This window comes from Octopus bimaculoides, chromosome 4 (genome assembly GCF_046866305.1).
Source record: "Octopus bimaculoides isolate indiv1 chromosome 4, ASM4686630v1, whole genome shotgun sequence".
NCBI lineage: Eukaryota > Metazoa > Mollusca > Cephalopoda > Octopoda > Octopodidae > Octopus > Octopus bimaculoides.
Window position 1 is genome coordinate 134,675,015 of NC_142931.1, and position 22,465 is coordinate 134,697,479.

The following is a 22,465-nucleotide window of genomic DNA, read 5'->3' on the forward strand; positions in this document are numbered from 1 at the left end:
TTATTTAGAAAAGATAGATATTTTATTTAATATTTTGTAATCAGAAGTATTCATCAACGGGTGACTGGATCTATAGACTTCAATGTAAAGAAGAAAAGAAATGGCAGCAGTAATATTCATCGATACTTTTCATGAAACAGACATGATTTTTCTGGAAGCTTTTCTTGTAATGAAATATCAAAAATAAGATGAATTATAAATTTTAACTTTGGTACAATTATAAATTCTAACATAGTAATATTCATTCATACATTTCATGAAGTAAAACAAACTTGATTTTCTGGAAGCATCTCTTGTAATTGTGATATGTTGAAATATGAAGAATAAGATGAATTATAAATTCTAACATAGGCACAAGGCCACACACTAACCAGTATTTAACTGTTATTATTTTACTTGTACAAACTTTTAGAGGTATTTGAACTTGTAAAGGCTTTTTCACTGCAGTTTGGCACTGAGTGAAAATTCTCACTTAAGACAAAAAGATGTTAAACTATTGTCAACTTGGAGCACTCTTTATTGGACTGATGAATGCACTTCAAACTCATGAGTTCTCTTCAGTACCAGATACCAAGAGAGGCAACTCTAAACTGACTAGGAAACAAAGTTTCCTTTATTTTAAATCAGTCAATATTATTGACTGGCAGGATACCTCTCTTGGTATCTGGTGCTGAAGAGAACTAACAAGTTCAGAATGCATCCATCATTCCAATAGAAGCTGACAATGATGTTTTAACACCTTTTTTGTCATAGGCAAGAATTTTCTCTCTACAACAAATTGCAGTGAAGAGCTATACAAGTTCAAATATTTCTCAAACATATCTGAACTGGTATTCTTTCTTGTCTTCTTTCTGTCATTGCTTTATGCATCTACTCAAGAAATATTTTACTGAGTCCAGAAAGATGAATGATAAAGTCCAAATAATCAGCAGGGGTTGATTTCAGAATGTAAAGAAATACTGCAAAATATTAAGTTCAAATGCTCTGTCAGTTCTGTCATTTATAAAAATAAAATAGATTGATGCAATCATAATTTGGTTCCAATTGTTTTCCTTGAATTTATTGTCATTGGTACAGGTTGCATGGACTGGAGAGAGAGTGTGGCCAACTCTAAACCGGACTGCACACATGTATCTAGATCGTAACCTTCCACAATTCCGGCAATCATTGAAGCAGCAAAGCTGTGAACGAGGAAAAGAGAAATGGAAAATCAAAATCAATAAAGTTTTAGATTTTATTCTTATTAATGACAGGAGCTTCTGTGTGGTTACTTAACTTGATAGAAATAACATGCATCATCCTTATATCATCCTTAGGAAAATAAGGGATACACTAGATAATGTGATCCTACATATACTATGGTGGAGGTGCAATGGCCCAGTGGTTAGGGCAGCGGGCTCGCAGTCATAGGATCGTGGTTTCGATTCCCAGACCGGGCGTTGTGAGTGTTTATTGAGCGAAAACACCTAAAGCTCCACGAGGCTCCGGCAGGGGATGGTGGCGAACCCTGCTGTACTCTTTCACCACAACTTTCTCTCACTCTTACTTCCCGTTTCTGTTGTGCCTGTAATTCAAAGGGTCAGCCTTGTCACACTGTGTCACGCTAAATATCCTTGAGAACTACGTTAAGGGTACACGTGTCTGTGGAGTGCTCAGCCACTTGCACGTTAATTTCACGAGCAGGGTGTTCTGTTGATCGGATCAACTGGAACCCTCGACGTCGTAAGCGACGGAGTGCCAACAACAACAACATACATTATGTCTGAATAAAAGAACATGTTTAATCATATGTCAACAGGATAAGAGATGACCCAGGGCTGAGCAGCAATACAGGTGACTATGTTTAACCCTTTAGCATTTAAACCAGTCAAATCCAGCCCAAATATATTACCTGTTTTATGTTCACACCAGCCAGATCCAGCCTACCACACCTACCCTTCAATGTCATTCTAAAACTATACAACCACATCATCAAAATTTCAAAGCTACAAGATAATGTATAATTAATGTGAATGAATAACAATGAAAAACAATGTGAATGAATAATTTGAATGCTAAAGGGTTAACAATCATGCAAAGAGAAACAGTCTGAAAATCATTAGTGAATGCTGTATGCATTTTTACATTTACATTTTTATTTTGATTGCCCTTCTAATGTTGTTATAACTGAGATTGAGATTTGATCAGAAAATATTTCCCTTGTTATTCTGAGACTTGGAATAACAACCTTCAGCTAAGAAATTTTAATGAACCCAAATTTCATCTTTCTTTTATCATTTTATCTTTTACTTGTTTCAGTCATTGTACTTCGGTCATGCTGGGGCACATACTTGAAAGATCTAGTTGAATAAAATTGACTCCAGTACTTATTTAAAAGTACTCATTTCATTGGTCTTTTTTGCCGAACTGCTAGGTTATAGGTATGTAAACAAACCAAACCAGTTGTCAAGCAGTGATGGGGGACAAACAACATAAATACACAAATATATAATTTAATAACAGTCTAACCCAGCTCCATGCAACTTAAAGTTTTGTAGGTCATAGAATGAACCATTTATAAGCCTATGAAAATTTAACTTGTATAGAACTGAGCCAGACTGTTATTAAATTATATATGTAACTCCTATTAAATGTACTGAGAGCTACTTTCTTTCATTTGTCCACTCATATATAAATGTATATATGTGCAAAGGTGCTTGGCTTAGTGGTTAGTGTATTTGGCCCATGATCGTAAGGTCATGAGTTCGATTCTCAGCGGCATGTTATGTCCTTGAGCAAGACACTTTATTTCACATTACTCCAGTCAATTCAGCTGGCAAAAGTGAGTTGTACCTGTATTTCAAAGGGCCAGCTTTGTCACATTCTGTGCCACACTGAATCTCCCTGAGAACTACATTAAGGGTATACATGTTTGTGGAGTGCTCAGCCACTTGAATGTTAATTACACGAGTAGGTTGTTCCATTGATCGGATTAACAACTGGAACCATCATTGTCATAACCGTCAGAGTGCCTCTGTGCGTGTGTGTGTGTGTGTGCGCACACGTGTGTGCACATGTGCAATAATCTTCTTCAGTTTCTGTCTACCAACTTCACTCATAAGGGTCTGATTGGACTGGAGTTACAGCAGAAGATACTTATCCAAGATGCTGCACAGTGGAACTGAACCCAAGACCACATGGTTGCAAAACAAGCTTCTTAACCACACAGCCATGCTTCTGCCTATGCAGAGAAATAATCCAGTCTGTTTGTTAATTTGTAACATAAGGAGAATGACAGAGACAATAGATTATTTAGGTCAAGAAACAAGAAAGAGAAACTGGAACATCAATTTGGCAAAGAGGGTGGAGTATGGTGGGGAGCACAGAGACAGAAACATCACCATCAATTCATTTAAACTACATCCCTTCCCCTGTAAATTGTGCCTATGTAAAACATCATTACTAAACAACAAAACAGATGACTAACTTCCATCTTGAAAATATTTATTAGCAATAACATTTATAGGTACAGGCATGGCTGTGTGCTTAAGAAGTTTGCTTCCTAACCACATGGCTTTTGGGTTCAGTCCTATGGCATGAAACCTCAAGCAAGTGTCTTCAACTATAGTGTTGGCACTCCGTCGCTTACGACGTCGAGGGTTCCAGTTGATCCGATCAATGGAACAGCCTGCTCATGAAATTAACGTTTAAGTGGCTGAGCACTCCACAGACATGTGTACCCCTAATGTAGGCTGGCCCTTTGAATTACAGGTACAACAGGAAGAAAGAGTAAGAGAAAGTTGTGGTGAAAGAGTACAGCAGGGTTCACCACCATCCCCTGCCGGAGCCTCGTGGAGCTTTAGGTGTTGTCGCTCAATAAACACTCACAATGCCCAATCTGGGAATCGAAACCGCGATCCTATGACCGAGAGTCTGCTGCCCTAACCACTGGGCCATTGTGCCTCCACTCAGTTATAGTAGTGGGCTGACAAAAGCCTTTTGAGTGGATGAGTGGATCTGGTGAGCACAGATGCTAGTTATGTGACACTGGCATCAGCCACATTGCCTCCCTGAGGCCCAATGCTCAGTGGTACGTAAAAAGCACTTTATGAGTGTTGGGCCTCACAGAGGCAATGTGGCCAGTGTCACGAAACTAGTAGCTGTGCCAGTGGAAGATAAAAACCAACTTTTAAGTGTTGGGCCGCACAGAGGCAATGTCAAATGACTGAGACTTTTGGCAATATGCCTTGCATGAGGAGACGACCCATCACGCCAAGCGAAATCGTAGTCGTGGCAGACACTGGTGTCATGCAATAGGCAGCCATGCCAATGACACGTAAAAGCACCTATTACATGTTAGGAAGTGCATCCAGCTGTAGAAACCATGCCAAATCAGACTGGAGTGTGATGCAGCCCCTCAGCTTACCAGCCCTGTTCAAGCCGTCCAACCCATGGACAATGAATGTTAAATGATGATGATGATGATTTATATTTATATAGCATATATCTATATTTCTATACTCGGTGTGTGTGTGTGTGTGTGCTTACGGCTCGAGCCATGCCAGGCTCATGAGGGCCAGTTTCCTGGTTTCATGGCATATAAATTCCCTACCTGGACAGGATGCTGGTCCATCACAGGATTACTCTTTTTTGACAGTTGAGTGGACTGGAACAACATGAACACAACATGTTGCCTGGTCCAGGAATTGAAACCACAATCTTATGATCATGAGTCCAACATCTGAACCATTAAGCCACGCACCTGCCTTATGTTTATTCTAAAATGAAATTAGTTTTTCTTTACATTGTAAGAAATTGTTGATTGCTACAAAAATCATGAAAATTGAATGAAGGTAACTGTAATGTCACGAATATTTTTAGCAACATTGCATTGGTGCAGGCACAGCTGGGTGGTTAAGAAGCTCACTTTTCAACCATGTGGTCTGGGGTTCAGTCCCACTGCACTGCACCATGGACAAATATCTACTCCTGTAGCCCTAGGCCAGCAAATGCCTTGCGAGTGAATTTGATAAACGGAAACTCAGTGGAAACCTATCATATGTATGTGTGCATGTTTCTGTTTTTGCATTTGTCTCCCCCCCCCCTACCATCACCCCTTGGCAACAGGTGTTGGTTTGTTTACATCCCTGTAGCTCTCTAGTACCAGAGTTAAAAAATATATATATAAGCACTGTAGTCGATTTGTCTGGCTAAATCCTTCAAGGCTGTGCTCCAGCATGACCACAGCCCACTGACTGAAATGCATAGAAGATAAAGATTACTATTATTGACATTATTTATTATTCTATCAAGTTTCACTCTTGATTCATAGAAATCAATATTTCATGGAAGATACTTCTTGACAACAGTTCTGTTAGCAACTCCAATAATAAACTATTGCTGCTTCCTTAATTTGCAAGGTTTCCTTGAAGGAGTCAGATAACTAGGGATAAATTACTAATTCCACAATTTTAAATCAACACTTGCACTAATTAGGTATTTCGGATAATGCACAGGCATGGCTGTGTGGTTAAGAAGCTTTCTTTCCAACCAAACGGTCTCAGTTTCAGTCCCACTGCATAGCACTTTGAGCAAGTGTCTTCTGCTATCGTTCTGAGCTGATCTGACCAAAGCCTTGTGAGGGGATTTGTTACATAAAAACTGGAAAAAAGCTTGTTGTGTGTATGTTACGTCACCAATATTGTTAAAAACAATTGAGAAAATAGTGAATTACACACTATATCATCAATAATTAAGACAGTCTTTTGAGAATACAGTTGACTGAACCTCGTGGGTCCAGATAACATGTAAGTGATAATATTTTATAGTTTATATAATCTTTCAAACAGTTTTATATTTAGCTTTAATCATAACGAGGTTTTTATAATAGTTGTTAATTACAGGTATTCTTTTATTAGTTCTTATTTATAGAGATTTTAGTATTATCTATCTGAAAGAAAAATGACAACGCTATTCAAGAGAAGATTTGCGTTTTCAAACTCGGAACTTAGAAAACTGATAAGGAGGATACAGGAGGCGGTCGAAAAAGCCAGCTTCTATATATGGCTGAAGCGGGAAGACCGAATATGGCTTGAAAGTCATAACAAGTCTAGGTGAGACAGGCTGACAGTGAAGTGGCTTCGCGCCCTCCATTGTCAGTTAAAGTTCAGACAGTGTCATGTGACAACTTGCTGGAGCTACTTGCTGGAGCCTGGCAGCGGAAAGTTTAGACAGTGTCATGTGACAACTTGCTGGTGCTGCCTACTGGACCCTAGCAGCGGGAAATTTAGATAGTGTCACGTGACAACTAGCTGGGGCTGCCTGCTGGAGCCTAGCAGCAGATATAAAAAGGGGAACTTGACACGACGATCAGTCAGACGCTGACACTCGTTGATGCTGCATCGAAGAGGCCAGGGAATAGAAGAAAGAAGACATGCACCCAACACCAGAGCTGAAGACACCTCCGAAAGGAGGGGCCCCGCCACGTCAAAACGGTAGAGGAATAGGGGCCGAAACCGGACGTGGTTCCTCCTGATGATGTCTTGAGCTAACTGGATCCTAATCCACCAAGGGAAGGTATGTCAGAAGAAAGTAATTCAACAACGCGGGTTGATGAACCGTAAGACGTGTGGCCAGAACCTCCTGGAAAATAACCATAGCGAGGGACATTCCACAGTTGAATTAGAACAGTCACAAACAGTGAAAGAAGACATGCACCCAACACCAGAGCTGAAGACACCTCCGAAAGGAGGGGCCCCGCCACGTCAAAACGGTAGAGGAGTAGGGGCCGAAACCGGACGTGGTTCCTCCTGATGATGTCTTCAGCTAACTGGATCCTATAAAGGAGCTGTTGTGGTAGCAGACCACGAAACATGGTTGAAATTCCTCAGGTATAAGTTTAACATTAAAGCATGTAAAGATAACGAACATTTAATACATATGTAGTGTTTTAATTATTAACTTTTGGATTATTCACTGATTTCAAAATTTGAAATAATACATTTCTAAATCTCTCAGAGAGATTTAGAAATGTATTATTTCTAAATTTGAAATCAGTGAATGTATTTCATTAGAATTATTATGTTTACAAGAGCTTAACAGGCATCTTTGACTAGCAGGTTATGCTACTCCAGACTGATGACGAGCAAAGACTCAGAAACCTGTCTCTGGATGCAGGCTTAGCTGAGTGGAGGTGCTTGTCTCCCCATTGTAAACATAAGGACACAGGAAATGTGTCAAGGCCAACAGGAAGCGGTGCAGCTTCCTAGGTCTAAACAAGAGTAGTATTATTCCCTTCATGGGACTGTCACATTAAGTTGACAGCATACAACTACTTCAACGTATCACTACTGCATAAATCTCTCTGAGAGATTTAGAAATGTATTATTTCCATTACTATTATTATTATTATTATTATTATTTTATGGTGGAGAAATGGCAGAACCATTTGAGTATTGAATAAATTGCTTGAAAGGTTTAGTTTTGAGTTTAAATCCTGCCAAGATCAATGATTTTACTGTAAAATATTTTTAATGAAATTTTGTGCTTAATTTCATGTTTTCTGACCCAATTTGAGGTGGAATAAGATTAGAAAAAAAATTGTTTTGGATTTATTGAAATTTCACACTGGAATACTATTTAAAATTGCTCTTTTTTCTCTTTTTCTAAACAAATGTCTTTGATGGTGTTAGTGGAAGAGACTCCCACAATAGTTACACCAGCTTTGCATACAATGAAGAATGTAAACAAAAGCCCTTTCCTCCACACATAAAAGAGAAATTTTTGTTTGAACAAAAAAAATAAAGAATTACTTTGGTAAAAAAAAAGACTGAGAAACACTGAATGCAATAACACTAACATCATCATCATCATCATCATCATCATCATCATCGTCATTTAACATCCATTTTCCATGTTGGCATGGGTTGGATGGTTTGACAGAAGCTGGCCAACCAGAAAGCTGCACCAGGTTCCAATTGTCTGTTTAGGCATTGTTTCTAGGCTTTAAAGGGGCACATAAAAAAAAAATTGTGCTGGTGGGGAGGAAGGAGATAAAAGGATTCCTCTAGAAAGTTCAGAAGGATTGACTATTGATGAATACAACAGAAAACCCCAAAATTCTCCATATTTCTATCCTTCATTAGAAATAAATATGGAAATAGCGTGGTATTGGATTGTATCAATTCAATAACCTCCTGCTAAACATAAGTGATCTGAATGAAGCAGATGTTGACACACCTGAACAACACTTAAACATCCTACTTCTTAAAAACCCAGTTGAAGTTACATCACAGCAAGAAACATGTAAGGTGACAGTAGTAGAGAACTTCCTTAAGGAAAGGCTACAGTATACAATAGCATTGGTGTATCCCAGTATCCTAGACTGACTATAACTCAGTGGCTGGAAATATTAAGGCTTAGAAATGAATCACTAAAATTAAATGAAAACATATAAAGGTTTCAAATTTTGGCACAAAGCCAGTAATTATGAGGGAGCAGGTAAGTCAGTTACATCGACCCCAGTGCTCAACTGGTACTTGTTTTACTGACCCTGAAAGAATGAAATGTAAAATCGACCTTGGTGGAATTTGAACTCAGAACATGATGACAGACGAAATGCTGCTAAGCATTTTGCCCAGCTTGCTAATGATACTGCCAGCTCAAAACATAGACTAACTGCAGCAAAACTTAGAAACTCACCAATCTCCAGCACCAGAGACACTGCACACATCAACACATTTCTTTGCTGGGAAATATTTCACCTCCATGTTGTTGGCTTGTGGCTGTAATGAGATATTATGACATTAGATGGACAGCTGTGATTGGTAAACAAAACAAGAACAGCACAGCAGAGCAGACTAAAGGTGACAACTTGGCAAAAGAAAAGAAAAAAAAAATGGTCGTGAAGGATATCAGAACATCTATTGCTGTGACTTACAAGGTTTCTGTAAAATTACAGCATTATGCAAATGAGATAGGAGACCAGTATCGTTTCTATCACAAATAACATGTCCAGAAGATCAGATACATATATTTCCCAGTTAAATGACATGTACAATTAAACATCTTGCTGAGAGATACAATATAAGATTTACAGCATTTCAAAGCATTTGCATCTCTGGTGGCCTTAATCCTTTCAGTGCTGTATACTCTGCAAATTGGGCTGATGCACAGTTGATGAAATAACCATGCAGCTGAATATAGGGATTGCAGGTAGGTCCTTATGGTTCACAAAACAAAATAAATATGGATAATTATTAGTAAAAGTAGGAGTATTAATACTAAAAAGCAATCTTTATATCTAGCTTAAAATAGATGTCTTGTTATAACATTAATTACTGCAGTATTAGACTTGAGAGGTCTTCTTATAGAGATGCATGGCACATAAAAGCACAGACACATTATGAGCATTTGAAAATCATCTGTTATGGGTGCTGGAACTGCCAGTTCAGTAGCAGATATTCAGTGACCACATACTGCAGACATTCAGTGACCACATTGTTGCCATGATCTATAGAATATTAGTGTCCCTCCAGTCACTGATGCTGCAAATAGCTTGCAGGCTTATTAAAAAAATGATTATTAGCAATGGAAGCTGTATTAATACCAAAAAGTCATGTTTATATCCAGCTTAACATGGATGTCTCATTAGAAACCTGAATACTGAATTATCAGCCTTGAGAAGTCCATTCATATAGATGCATAGTGCATAAAAGCATAGACATATTGTGAGCAGTTGAGAATCGTCTGTTATGGGTGCCGGAAATCATGTGATTTCAGTCTACTGGACTTCTTCAGTAGCAGGTGCCCAGTGACAGTATACCAACCAAACCTCATTGACATGATCATGATCATGATGATCATCATCATTTAATGTCCACTTTCCATGCTGGCATGTGTTGGACAGTTTGACTGAGGACTGGCAAGCCAGTAGGCTGCATCAGGCTCCAATCTGATCTAGCAAGGTTTCCACAGCTGGATGCCCTTCCTGACGCCAACCACTCCGAGAGTGTAATGGATGCTTTTATGTGCCACTGGTACAAGAGCCAGACAGGGGGCACTGGCATCGACCACACTTGGGTGGTGCTTTTTACATGCTACTGGCACAAGAGCCAGTCAGGGGCACTGGCATAATAGAATATCAACATCCTTCAGTCACTGATATCACAAATAGCCAGCTGACTTATTAAAAAAGTTATTATTAGTGATGGAATGTTCTATGTGTCTATATGAGAGGATCTCTCAAAGCTAATATCACAAAAAAACCATGTTAAGTTGGATATAAAGATTGCATTTTAGATATGGATCTTTTCATTTGATTATCGCTGAATATGGTAGCTAGCAGACAATTCAACTTATGTTGCAAGCAACATTGAAAAATTATTTACATTTGATGGATATTTGTCCTCATCTTGTTTGTTGTTAAAACAACATTTCGGCTGATATACTCTCCAGCCTTCATCAGGTGTCCTGGGGAAATTTCGAACCTGGGTTCTTGTTTCTAAGGTATTTTTCTGATGTTGTTGTTGGTGTTATTATTATTATTATTATTATTATTATTATTATTATTATTATTATTATTATTATTCAGGTCACTGCCTGGAGTCGAACTGAGAATCTTGGGAGGCATAAATATCACAATTCCTCATTTCTCACGACTATTAAACATCTCATGCTTCACAAACAAAAATCAAGACGGTGCTAGTTGGTACACATTACAGAACTTAATCCTGTCAAATGTAATTACTTATTCACAGTTTTGAATGAATCAGTTTCGAATTAATCATGCATCACTTGTAGATACTACAAGATTTTGATGATGTGATTGTTTCTTTTTGAAATGACATTGTAGGATAGGTGTGAGAGGCTGGATCTGGCTGGTTTGAACATAAAACAGGTTGAATATTTGGACCTAATATGTCAGGCTAAAATGCTAAAGGGTTAAAAATGGTAAAGTAGAAAAAAATAAGAACAGGTGTTGAAATGACATCTAATCTCTGGATTAGACATAATGACTCAGGCAATAGATTTTAACTTCACACTGTGGTTATTTTTAGGTTAAATGTAGAGTCAGGCTGCAGAGACATGGCAAACAGATATTTTTTATCAGCCCTGGAGAAATAAATTGTAAAGTTCATCCCTTTGGAATTGAAACATAGAAACATGAGACTCCAAACTAAATAGCATAAAGTCTCAACTGCTCCATCACTCAAGATACTAAAATAATTCCACTGACAACTATGTTTGCGTGTGTGTTTCCGTATTACTATGTTATCTCTCTCTCTCTCTCTCTCTCTCTCTCTCTCATTTGCTCTCACTCTCTGTTTTGTACTTTACATATAAATAATCTTGCAGACACACTCCCATTTCCATGTTAACCCTTACTCCCAACACTCATCAACAGATTCTCACACACAACTTGACTAATCATAAGACAATTCTATGTTGTTCCAATATGTCCATATGTTAATGCCATCTCTTGTGACAAGTGACACAACTGATAATCTTATAAAGTTGTTTAGTATGTGTCTGTGTACGTGTGTTTGTGAGAGAGAGAGAGAGAAAGAAAGGAAAAGAGAGAGGCCTCTCTTCATTATTATATAAAATTTCCAAATATTGCTTTATTCTTAAACTTTAAACATTTCAAATAAGAAACTGTGACTATGTAAGTTAGAAAGCCCGATTGGTTTTAACACATTAACTTCAATTAACCATCCCATGTACCACTGGTGGTTCATCACAAACTTCACACGACCACCATATGTACCAGCAATTGAACATTTTCATAATTTGAGAAAATATTTTATTCTGTATCACTGACATGGCTTTGAGGATATTTAAATAACATGAGAACTAAATATTAAAATTGCATTATGAAATATTGTAAAAATGCAAAAAGAATTACATATCCTTGTAATAAAACAGTATACAGTGTGTCTGTGCAAGATATGTGGTGTCACCAGTAGTTTTAAGTAACAGGCTGTGGCAGTTAATGTGTTAGACTTAGGGTTGCTAGATGGAGTAACACAGTAGCAGATTACATAATGTTTTTTTAACTGGTGGGGGATGGGGGGGGATCTACTCACTAATTTTTAAGCTGCTTAAATATTTGAGAAGAGAAAGAGCTTACAATCTGCTACTTTTGTATTTTATTTAAAATTTACATCAATGATATCTTTCACCAATTAGTAACATTTATAGACAAATCAAGACCATAGGAAGTGAATTGTGGGATATTTGGCTGCTATTCATAGGCATACCAAGTGACCATGTAGAGGCTTCCTGGTATGATTAAAGTGAACTAAAACTTGGCAGCAATTACTCATCTGTGAAATAGAAGTCTGAGTGATACTTGAGTATAGTGTACCACTTTCACTTCGTTTGACATGAAAGTTACAAGCCTTAAAGAGAAACGATTATAGAAAATTATTCATAATCTGGATCATTTTATGAATGTCTTGGAGAGAGTCATAGCCCAATTGATCCAAGACAAATCTAGATGATATGCAGTTTGGTTTCATATTTGGAAGAGATGTCACAGGTGCAATCTTCTTAGTGAGGCAACTGCAGGAGAAATACTTGGCTAAGAATAAACCACTATTCCTGGCTTTCATTGATTTGGTGAAGGCATTTGACAGGGTATCATGTTCAGCAATCAGAACATGGTACCTTGAGGAAACTAAGTGTAGCTGATTGGCTTGTGAGAACTGTACAAACTAAGTACAATGATGCAGTAAGTAAAGATATCATGCTTCCATTGGTTCGACTGGACTTTAGTCTTGGGATCATAGTGATGGACCCATGTTTCATCCTGTGGGATAAGTCTGCCAAACATGTCCTCCTCATATTCTTGGTACATTGCCAAATGAGCCTGGGAACAACTCACTTGTTCCTGCTTCTGAAAAAATGTGAGAATTCAGGGAATCCACAGGACAGACAACTTCTGCATGTGCAAATGGTCATGAATGATTTTCTCCATGGGCCCTACACTTATCTTCACTTCTTGGGCTAGTTGCTGAATAGTTATGCTGCGATCCTCCAAAATGGCAGCTTCCACTTTATGGATTGTGTCCTCATCAATGGTGGAATATGGTTGTCCAGGAATAGGAGCAGTTTCCATTGATGTCCAACCACATTTGAACTGGTGATGCCAGTGCTTGACTACATCGTATGATGGTGCATTGTCACTATAAACTTCTTTCATCTCATCAAAAGTCTCTTTTGGTGTGCGACCTTTCGAGTATAAGACCCTGAACACTGATCTGCATTCAACTGCCTCTATTATAACACCTTATTCCACTTCAGCAGCCATAAAAAACAAATTCATACTAGTGGAAAACTGAAATTTACAATGTGACATGTAGAGACATGTATGATTATACCTGTACAAGTTCCGTTTCCTGCAATAACCGTAAGTGGGTCAAGGGAAATATTTAATGGACACCTTGCGTGCGTGTATGCGTGTGTGTCTTCTATCTTTTATTTGTTTCGCTTATTAGATTGTGGCCATACACACACATATATATGTATATATGTGTGTATGTGTGTCTTTGAGTCTGTGTTTGTTTTCCACCACCACTTAACAACTTGTGTTGGTTTGTTTATGCCCCCATAACATTAGCAGTTTGGCAAAAGAGATCAATAAAATAAATACTAGGCTTTAAAAAAGTATTGGGGTCAATTCATTCAACTAAAAATTTTACAAGTCAGTGCCCCAGCATGGCCACAATCTAATAGCTAAAACAAAAGATAGAAGACACAAACACACACATCATCAGAATTTAGAATTAGAAACTTCGAGAGAATGTGAACTAATTTATTCTTAATGGTTGAACTTGAAGTAGATAAAGCTACAAATAACAACATGCAAATATCAGGTTAAGAACCCTTTTGGATAGAAAAAGTGGAAGGCTGCTTGTGGGTCATGAACCTACATCTTTATATATAACAGATGTTCTACCACATATATATATATATATATATATTAAATATATACTTTTATAAAACAAAATTTTACAGTATCTTCAATGCATCGATTTTGAGCTCTATCTTTTAAGAGACATATATATATATATATATATATATATATATATATATATATGTATGTATGTATGTATGTATACACACATAAGAGGGAAGAAATGAAGAAAAATCAAATTTGTAAAATTATTATGTTTATTTTTTGCAGAATCATAATCTCGAATACTTAAAACATGGAACGCCAACAAAATTTCATCAAGATACTTTTTTAAAATGTACATGAAATAAAATAAAACTCACAAGGAAGGGGGAACTTATAATTTGTAAAATTTATTAGCAAAATATTTATTTTTGGCTATTTTCTAATGTAATTTCGAACTTTTTGAAAATGTTGAGCTACTTTTTACAAAGTTGATCTCACAGCCCTAAGGATACAATTGCAAACATTCTAATGAGCCAATAAACAAACTAGATTATGCACAGAAACATGGTATTTTCTAGAGTTATATTAGTTCTTTCACTTTACGTCCATTTTTCCATGCTAGCATGGCTTGGTTAGACATGAGCAACCCTTTAACATTTTCAAGAAGCAGGCTGCACGAGACATGGCTCATGTTGAGGTTGGCCACACTACTAAAAAACTTCAAAGTAAGTCTCGAAGGCTTTTGATTGCCCATGACTGACATAGATGAATACATATGATTAAGGCATCATGTTACTGTCAGATACCCTTCCTAAAACGTCTGGACACTAGTAGAGGGGGAAGATTTTGAAGTTAGGTAAATCCATTCCTGCACAAGCTGTAATGTGACTACTTAAGGGAATTTTCCTTGTATTTTCATCTCAGATCTGTTGGTGGCAAATCATCATTCTTTTGTATAATGACACACCTGTCTGTCCTATGTAATTTTTCCGACACCCACTGCATATAATTACATAGGTTAAATTTTCTGAATTGCAGGTGAAGTTGACTTTTACTTTGAAGGTTTGGCCATCTTTAATTTTGAATTCTGATTCTTCAGTTAGGTATAGACAGATGCCACAATTTGTTGTTCTGTATTTTGTTACAGATGGGTTGGGGATTTGTTTCTGTTTTGTTCCAGTGAGAATGTGTTTTAGTGTTTTGGGATGCTTTTTGCTTTTGATGATTTGGTGTGTTTTCAGAATTTTTTTCATCTTCAAGTAGAATGGAGAGTTTTTTTTGTGGATGTGGTCAAATATTTGAATTTTTGCCAGAACATGTCATGGTCTCAAAGTGATGAAAATATTTTGGCAAATTAAATTTAAATGTTGAAGTGAATCTAACGGTTTTTGTGTGTTTGTTTTTAAATGGCTTATAAGCACCTTCCACACTGCAATTATTTTTGCTTCAGCACATGATCTCAGATCAGGTCACTTGCTATGCAAGTACATCTCCGTAATATATCATATTATATTGTGTGGTAAGAAGCTTGCTTACCAACCACATGGTTCTAGGTTCAGTCCCACTGTGTGGCAAATTGGGCAAGTGTCTTTTACTATAGCCTCAAGCTGACCAAAGCCTTGAGAGTGGATTTGGTAGATGGAAACTGAAAGAAACTGTGTGTGCGTGTGTGTGTGTGTGTGTGTGTGTGTGTGTGTGTGTGTGTGTGTGTGTGTGTGTGTGTGTGTATCTATGTGTGTGTGTGTCCCTATCAGTGTCTGTCCCCCCACATCACCACTTGGCAACTGGTGTTGATGTGTTTATGTCCTAGTAACTCAGCAGGTCAGCAAAAGTGACTGATAGAATAAGTACTAGGCTTTAAAAATTAAGTCCTGAGTTTGATTTATTTGACTTAAACCCTTCAAGGCAGTGCTCCAGTATGACCACAGTCAAATGACTGAAACAAGCAAAAGAGTGTGTGTGTGTGTGTGTGTGTGTGTGTGTGCATGTATATAAGGAGGTACCCAAAAGTAACTGGAAACAGTATTTGTTCACCAAATCCACTCATAAGGGTTTGGTCACTCTGGGATTATAGTAGAAGACACTTGGAATTTAATTTTAAGAAATGATAAAGCAGTAGATATTTTCTATACTTACCACTGACATGCCTTTGGTAGGCAACCGGGAAGTTATATCACCAGAGCGACACACCAAAACACCAAGTTCTCCCATTGTAACAATTATAATTGGTACCAAAGAAATGAGGGCTTTACACAATTCAGTACATTTTTCAATCACAACCTCGATATTTGACTGGTTCAAAGAGCCTAAAATTCAAAGAACAGGATATTTTTTTCTTTTGAGTCCAGTACATTAATCTATTGTGCAATACTTTTGTATGAATGCAGAATATGTACAATGGTTAGAAAGAAATGAAGTGGGTAAGCTACAGTAGATATGTAATATTAATGTAGGGGGAATTCACAAAAAAAAAAACAAAAGACTATTCTTATGTATCTGTTACATACAAAGTCTTCCTCCTCTCACTTCACCTCTTGTGCAACCATTATACATTGGGCACAATGCATGGAATTCCTCCTATTCTTTCTTGTATACTGAACATGGCCACTTCCCAGATGGCTGTAGAGTCTTGTCTGTATCCCTACAAACTAAAACAGTAGTAATAATGATGTTATTGTATACAGTGCTCAGGTGCACTACAACTCAGCAGAAACAGTCGCCGAAAGGCAGTGAGCTGGCAGAGACGTTAGCACACCGGGCAAAATGCTTAGTGGTATTTCGTCTGCCGTTACGTTCTGAGTTCAAATTCCGCTGAGGTCGACTTTGCCTTTCATCCTTTCGGGGTCGATAAATTAAATTCCAGTTGCACACTGAGGTCGACCTAATCGACTTGATCCCTTTGTCTGCCCTTGTTTGTCCCCTCTATGTTTAGCCCCTTGTGGGCAATAAAGAAATAAGAAACAGTCGCCAAAAGTGCATAGAATAATGCACAGGAAGTGAACAACAAATGAGCTGTTTAACCTTTTAGCATTTAAACCAGCCATATCCAGCCAAAATGCCCTACCTGTTTTATGTCCAAACTGGTCAGATCCAACCTCTCACACCTACACTACAATGTCAATCTAAAAACTAACTCACGAATCATCAAAGTCTAAAAGCTACAAGATGATACATGAAATGATGTGGATAAATAAACATTACATCTGACAGAGTAATATGAATGCTAAAGGGTTAAAAAGAAAGGAAAAGGAGTGAGGCATACTGTTGGCGAATTTGGGGAAACATGGAACTGTGTTAGGTTTACTTTGAAGCCTCTTAATTCTAAGTTTTGTTTCCATATTTGGAATTTCTTCACTAATCCTTTTAAGTAAGAAGAAAATATTTCATACCTTTGTTCTTCAAGAAAGAATCTGCCTCCTTTTTGGTGACGGAATGGTAAATGACACAAAGTTCAGCTATATTTGGGGAAATGTAAGTAAACATGGTTTGAGCAGCAGTGTGGAAAGGTAGAAAGGCTTTGTCAATGTCTGTAGGTTCAAACCATACTGTAAAATAAAAAGTAGAGTGGCACATTCAGTCAGTAATAATGCCACAAACATGGAGAATACAGTTTTTATAGTTATTAGCCTAATTTGATTGGTCTTTAGGTTGTTTTTTTCCTACTTACCTGGAACATTGTGTTTTCTGCAAAGTGTTGCCACAGTGAGTATTATTTCTTTAGAAAAATTGCCATCAATACAGACCAATGGAGCTTTTTGTAGTTTTTCTTCCAGAGAACATATCTGTAAAAATATGAAGAAACACTATAGTACTATCATAAGAAATATCTTAAATATTTTACTTGTTGAAGTGTTAAAAATCAATAGAAAATTGATATAGGTGTGAATGAGAAAAATGTTTAAGGTAAATTAGATAAAGCATCATCATCATCATCACCACCATACCACCACCACCACCACCACCACCACCACCATCACCATTGTATATGGTCTACTTTCCCATGCTTGCATAGACTGGTTGGTGTATATAGATACACATAGACACAAACATAATTATTTACATACATACATATATATATATATATATATATATATATATATATATATATATATGCAGGGTGCGATGGGTAAATTGTTACCACTTTATATTTTTAATTTCGTACATGCACATTGTTTGTTTTTGATTTTGTCGACTACACAATATAGTAGGGACAGTTGGGTACTGTCTACAAGAAAAACAGCACCATGATGCAATTCATTCTGTCAGAAATTTGGAAACAATAAGCTACACTGCTTGGCATTCATGCTAGAAGCTCTAATACGAACATTTCAGAGTGTTTGGGGTGTCAATCTGAGAACATGTACTAAGAAAGTTAAAGAAGTTATTTTAAATTCTCAATCGCAGAATAATGTTAATAACATAGCCTGAACAGGATAAACTACCCCTATTTTGCAGAGAAAGGTGTAGGTGGCTAGCTGTGTACCAAGGGTGATAAAAACCAAATATGTAATCAATATCATGGTGTTTGGAGTGATCACTGGTGATGGCAACATTATGCTTCCACTCATCTTCCCACACAACCTCACACTCAACACAGAGGTCTATATCAAGTGCCTGGAGCAAGTAGTGCTGTCCTAGGTCAAGAGGGTGGCTGCTGGAAAACCCTATGTCTGGCAACAGGACTCTGCGCCATGCTACACAAGCAGGAGAACCCAGTCATGACTGTCACACAATTTCTGCAATCACATCACCCCTAATATCTGGCCACCTAACTCCCCACACTGTAACCTCTTGATTATTATGTATGGGGCACAGTTGAGCGAGAGACCAACAAAACTCCTTGTAACACTAAAGATGAGCTGAAGGCAAGAATTATGGCAGCATTCACTAACTTAAACAAAGAGACCATCCAGAAGAGTTGCAAAAGATTCTGAAGTTGTCTGGAGGCCGTGGTTGAAACCAATGGCGATTTATTGAATAAATTTACTGTCTAGTGTTTCACGATATTTTTATGTAATTTTGGTAAATAAATCTGTTAAAATGAGATGTCAGTGTTATTTTCATTTTGGCATAATTTAGACGACAGTTCATTCACCACACCCTGTGTGTATATGTATATACTTATTTATATATATACATACATACACATACACACACACACACATATATATCATGATCATATGGCCAACCAGGTTATCAGATGTTGTTACACATTGCTGGTCACAATTCACTCTGCATTGTTTTAGCCTTCAAATGACGCCACCCTGCTGGCTTGGTGAGCAAGTCAACATTCTCTCCTGATCGAAAGGGGAATGTGAAATGAACACAACACACCGTCCACTCAAGGAATCAAAACCATGAACTAGCGATCATGAGTGCAGTTGCCTAGCCATTAGGCCACATGCCTTCATATATATATAATTGTCGTTAATCCTAGTCACATTTAGTGACAATTATAGTTTTCCTTTTTGGTAAAACATTGCAAACTGCTGTCTATTTTAATTATATACATAATTAGGTGGCATGTAAAAACAACACCATTTGAGCGTGGTCATTGCCAGTACTGCCAGACTGGCCCTCGTGCCAGTGGCACGTAAAAGCACCCACTACACTCTCGGAGTGGTTGGCATTAAGAAGGGCATCCAGCTGTAGAAACTCTGCCAGAACAGATTGGAGCCTGGTGCAGCCATCTGGTTTGCCAGTCCTCAGTCAAATCATCCAACCCATGCTAGCATGGAAAGCGGACGTTAAACGATGATGATGATGATGATATATATATATATATATATATATATATATATATATATATATAGTTATCGCCAAGCCAACATGGCAGTCCCAAAATTAGGACGAAAGCTGCCGTGAATTAGCTCCAAGAAGCCATCGCCTCTAGCTAGCTATGTGACACACGAAACCTGTGTCCTTTATAACCCTCGAACAGGGGTTTCGTGTGTCACATAGCTAGCTAGAGGCGATGGCTTCTTGGAGCTAATTCACGGCAGCTTTCGTCCTAATTTTGGGACTGCCATGTTGGCTTGGCGATAACTATTAATTTCCAGTACCGCTGTCGTAGTCTCCTTTAGAGAGACTTAGAAATATTAATAACTCTATATATATATATATATATATATATATATATATATATACACACACACAGGATGAGCTTCTTTCAGTTTCCATTTACCAGATCCATTCACAGGGTTTTGGTTGGCTCAGAGTTATAGTAGAAGACACTTGCCTAAGGTGTCACACAGGAGGACTAAACCCTAAACTATGTGGATGGGTGGCGAGCTGGCAGAACCGTTAGCACGCCGGGCAAAATGCTTAGAGGTATTTTGTCTGCCATTACTTTCTGAGTTCAAATTCCGCTGAGATCAACTTTGCTTTTCATTCTTTCGGGGTCAATTAAATAAGTACCAGTTATGCATTGGGGTCTATGTAATTGACTTAATCCCTTTGTCCTTGCTTGTCCCCTCTATGTTTAGCCCCCTGTGGGCAATAAAGAAATATATGTGGATGGGAAGCAAATTTTTTAACCATACTGCCATATCTCAGTTTATATATTTTTATATCAGTCTGTTCATGTATTCAAATAATGTATCTTTGTAAACTAGACGCAAGACTAATAAAAATATTTATTGGAGAAATATGCAGCTAATTCATTGAATGTCAGTATATGAATAGTGTTCATTACATCAACCCCTGAAGTTATGGGGACAAAAGGCTGTAAAGTCGATCCCGGAAGGATTTGAACACAAAAGCAAGATTGAATCTTAACACTAATGATGTTTCTTATCAACACTAGTATCTCAAAATTTCAAATAAAATTTTTAATTAAAAAATAATAGAATTTGCTTTAGGAGAAAACATTTCAAGATGTAATTTAACATCATCATCATCATCATTGTCGTTGTCATCATCATTTAATGTCCCCTTTTCCATGTTAGTATCTGGAGGCATGTGGCTTAGTGGTTAGGGTATTGGACTCGTGATCGTAAGACTGTGGTTTCGATTCTTGGACTGGGAAATGCATTGTGTTCTTGAGCAAAACACTTCATTTCACTTTGCTCCAGTTCACTCAGCTGGCAAAAATGAGTGATTCTGTGATGGACTGGCATCCAATCCAGAGTGAGGAATATATATATATATATATATATATATATATATATATATATATATATATATATATGCACCACAGAAACTGGGAAGCTGACTCTATGAGTCTACATGAATCAGAAAGAAACGCTGCTCTATACTATGAGTTCAGATCATACCAAAGTTAATTTTGTATTTCATCTTTTGAAGTTGATAGATAGAGCATAAGTAAATCAGTAATCAAAGGCATTCCGGTCATGACCAGCCCGTCATTCCCTGAGATATTACTTATGAGGACAACATGATCCAATGCATCCTGTCTTTTTTCAAGATATTAGCACATAATTTGAGGGAGATTTGCCTGTTATTTCTAGAAGATGGAGCAACCATGATGGCAGATGCTATCTCAATGCACAACTCAGAAAATCATCACTTATCTTCTAACATTCATATACATTCCACTAATGTCAGCTATGTTGTTACAATGCTAACCCATTACCCTAAAGAAAGAGAAAGAGAAAGAGAAGAAAAAAAAAGAGGAAGGGAGAGACCTGTTGAGGTGTTACATAACTGAGACATCCTGGATCTATAAATGAGATTGTAAGGTCTCCATTGGCTTTGATGAAACCTTGGTACATAGCAGTAGATTGATCCTTTATTTGCAACACACCACTTGTATCCTGTAAAATATATGGTTAAAGATTAAGGTAATTTGAGGTTAATAGAAGTTTTAATAATTATTCCCCTCTCTCACTCTCTGGGAGAGAGGCACAAGCACATACACAGAAATATACACACACGGCAGTAACTTCCGCCTACCAAATTCAATCACAAAGCTTCAGTCGGCTCGGGGCTATAGCAGAAGACACTTGCCCAAGGTGCCACGCGGTGGGACTGAACCCGAAACCATGTAGCTGGGAAGCAAGCTTCCTAACCACACAGCCATGCCCGCACCTACCATTAACTACTGAAAACTGGGTCTTTGAATTCTTTTGCACTACATGCTCAGCAGAGATGTCTGTTGATTACCAGAACAATACTTTAACTCTTTAGCATTTAAACAAGCCATATCCGACCCAAATATTTGACTTGTTTTATGTTCAAACTGGCCAATTCTGGCCTCTCACACCTACCCTACAATATCATTCTAAAAATAAACAATCACACCATCTCAATCTCAAATCTATGAGATAATGCATAAGTAATTTGAAGACTATGAATAAATAAACTTTACAGTCAACAGATTAATTTGAATGCTAAAGGGTTAATTGTAATTAAGGATGGCAAGTATGTGGGAAGGGTCATCTCAGCTCTAACTGACCATAACAAAAGACAAATAGACTTTTTTTTAAGACTTAGTTGAAGAAAGGATGGCAAAGCCCATAACTTTTTGCAAGAGCTCTGAGACTGATGAAGGAAAGGGAAGAGGTAGGATGACATGGTTGATAAATTGGTATCTACTCAATCATATGTGTGGTATATGTATCA

General features: G+C 37.6%; 1 protein-coding gene and 1 pseudogene across 2 annotated transcripts in view; both read right to left on the reverse strand.

Moving 5' to 3' along the window:
• The window catches only part of LOC106880549 (uncharacterized), a 42,722-nt gene continuing 20,257 nt past the window's right edge, over nucleotides 1-22,465 (reverse strand). For both annotated transcript variants that reach the window (XM_014930539.3, XM_014930540.3), the window contains exons 14-19: nucleotides 21,529-21,657; nucleotides 17,550-17,664; nucleotides 17,272-17,427; nucleotides 16,019-16,188; nucleotides 8,680-8,762; nucleotides 1-1,181 (exon numbers count right to left, since the gene is read on the reverse strand). In XM_014930539.3, coding sequence (XP_014786025.1) covers nucleotides 1,028-1,181; nucleotides 8,680-8,762; nucleotides 16,019-16,188; nucleotides 17,272-17,427; nucleotides 17,550-17,664; nucleotides 21,529-21,657 — 807 coding nt within the window. In that variant the 3' untranslated portion in view covers nucleotides 1-1,027. The remainder of the gene's footprint in view (nucleotides 1,182-8,679; nucleotides 8,763-16,018; nucleotides 16,189-17,271; nucleotides 17,428-17,549; nucleotides 17,665-21,528; nucleotides 21,658-22,465) is intronic.
• Nucleotides 12,511-14,636, reverse strand: LOC149136263 (uncharacterized; annotated as a pseudogene).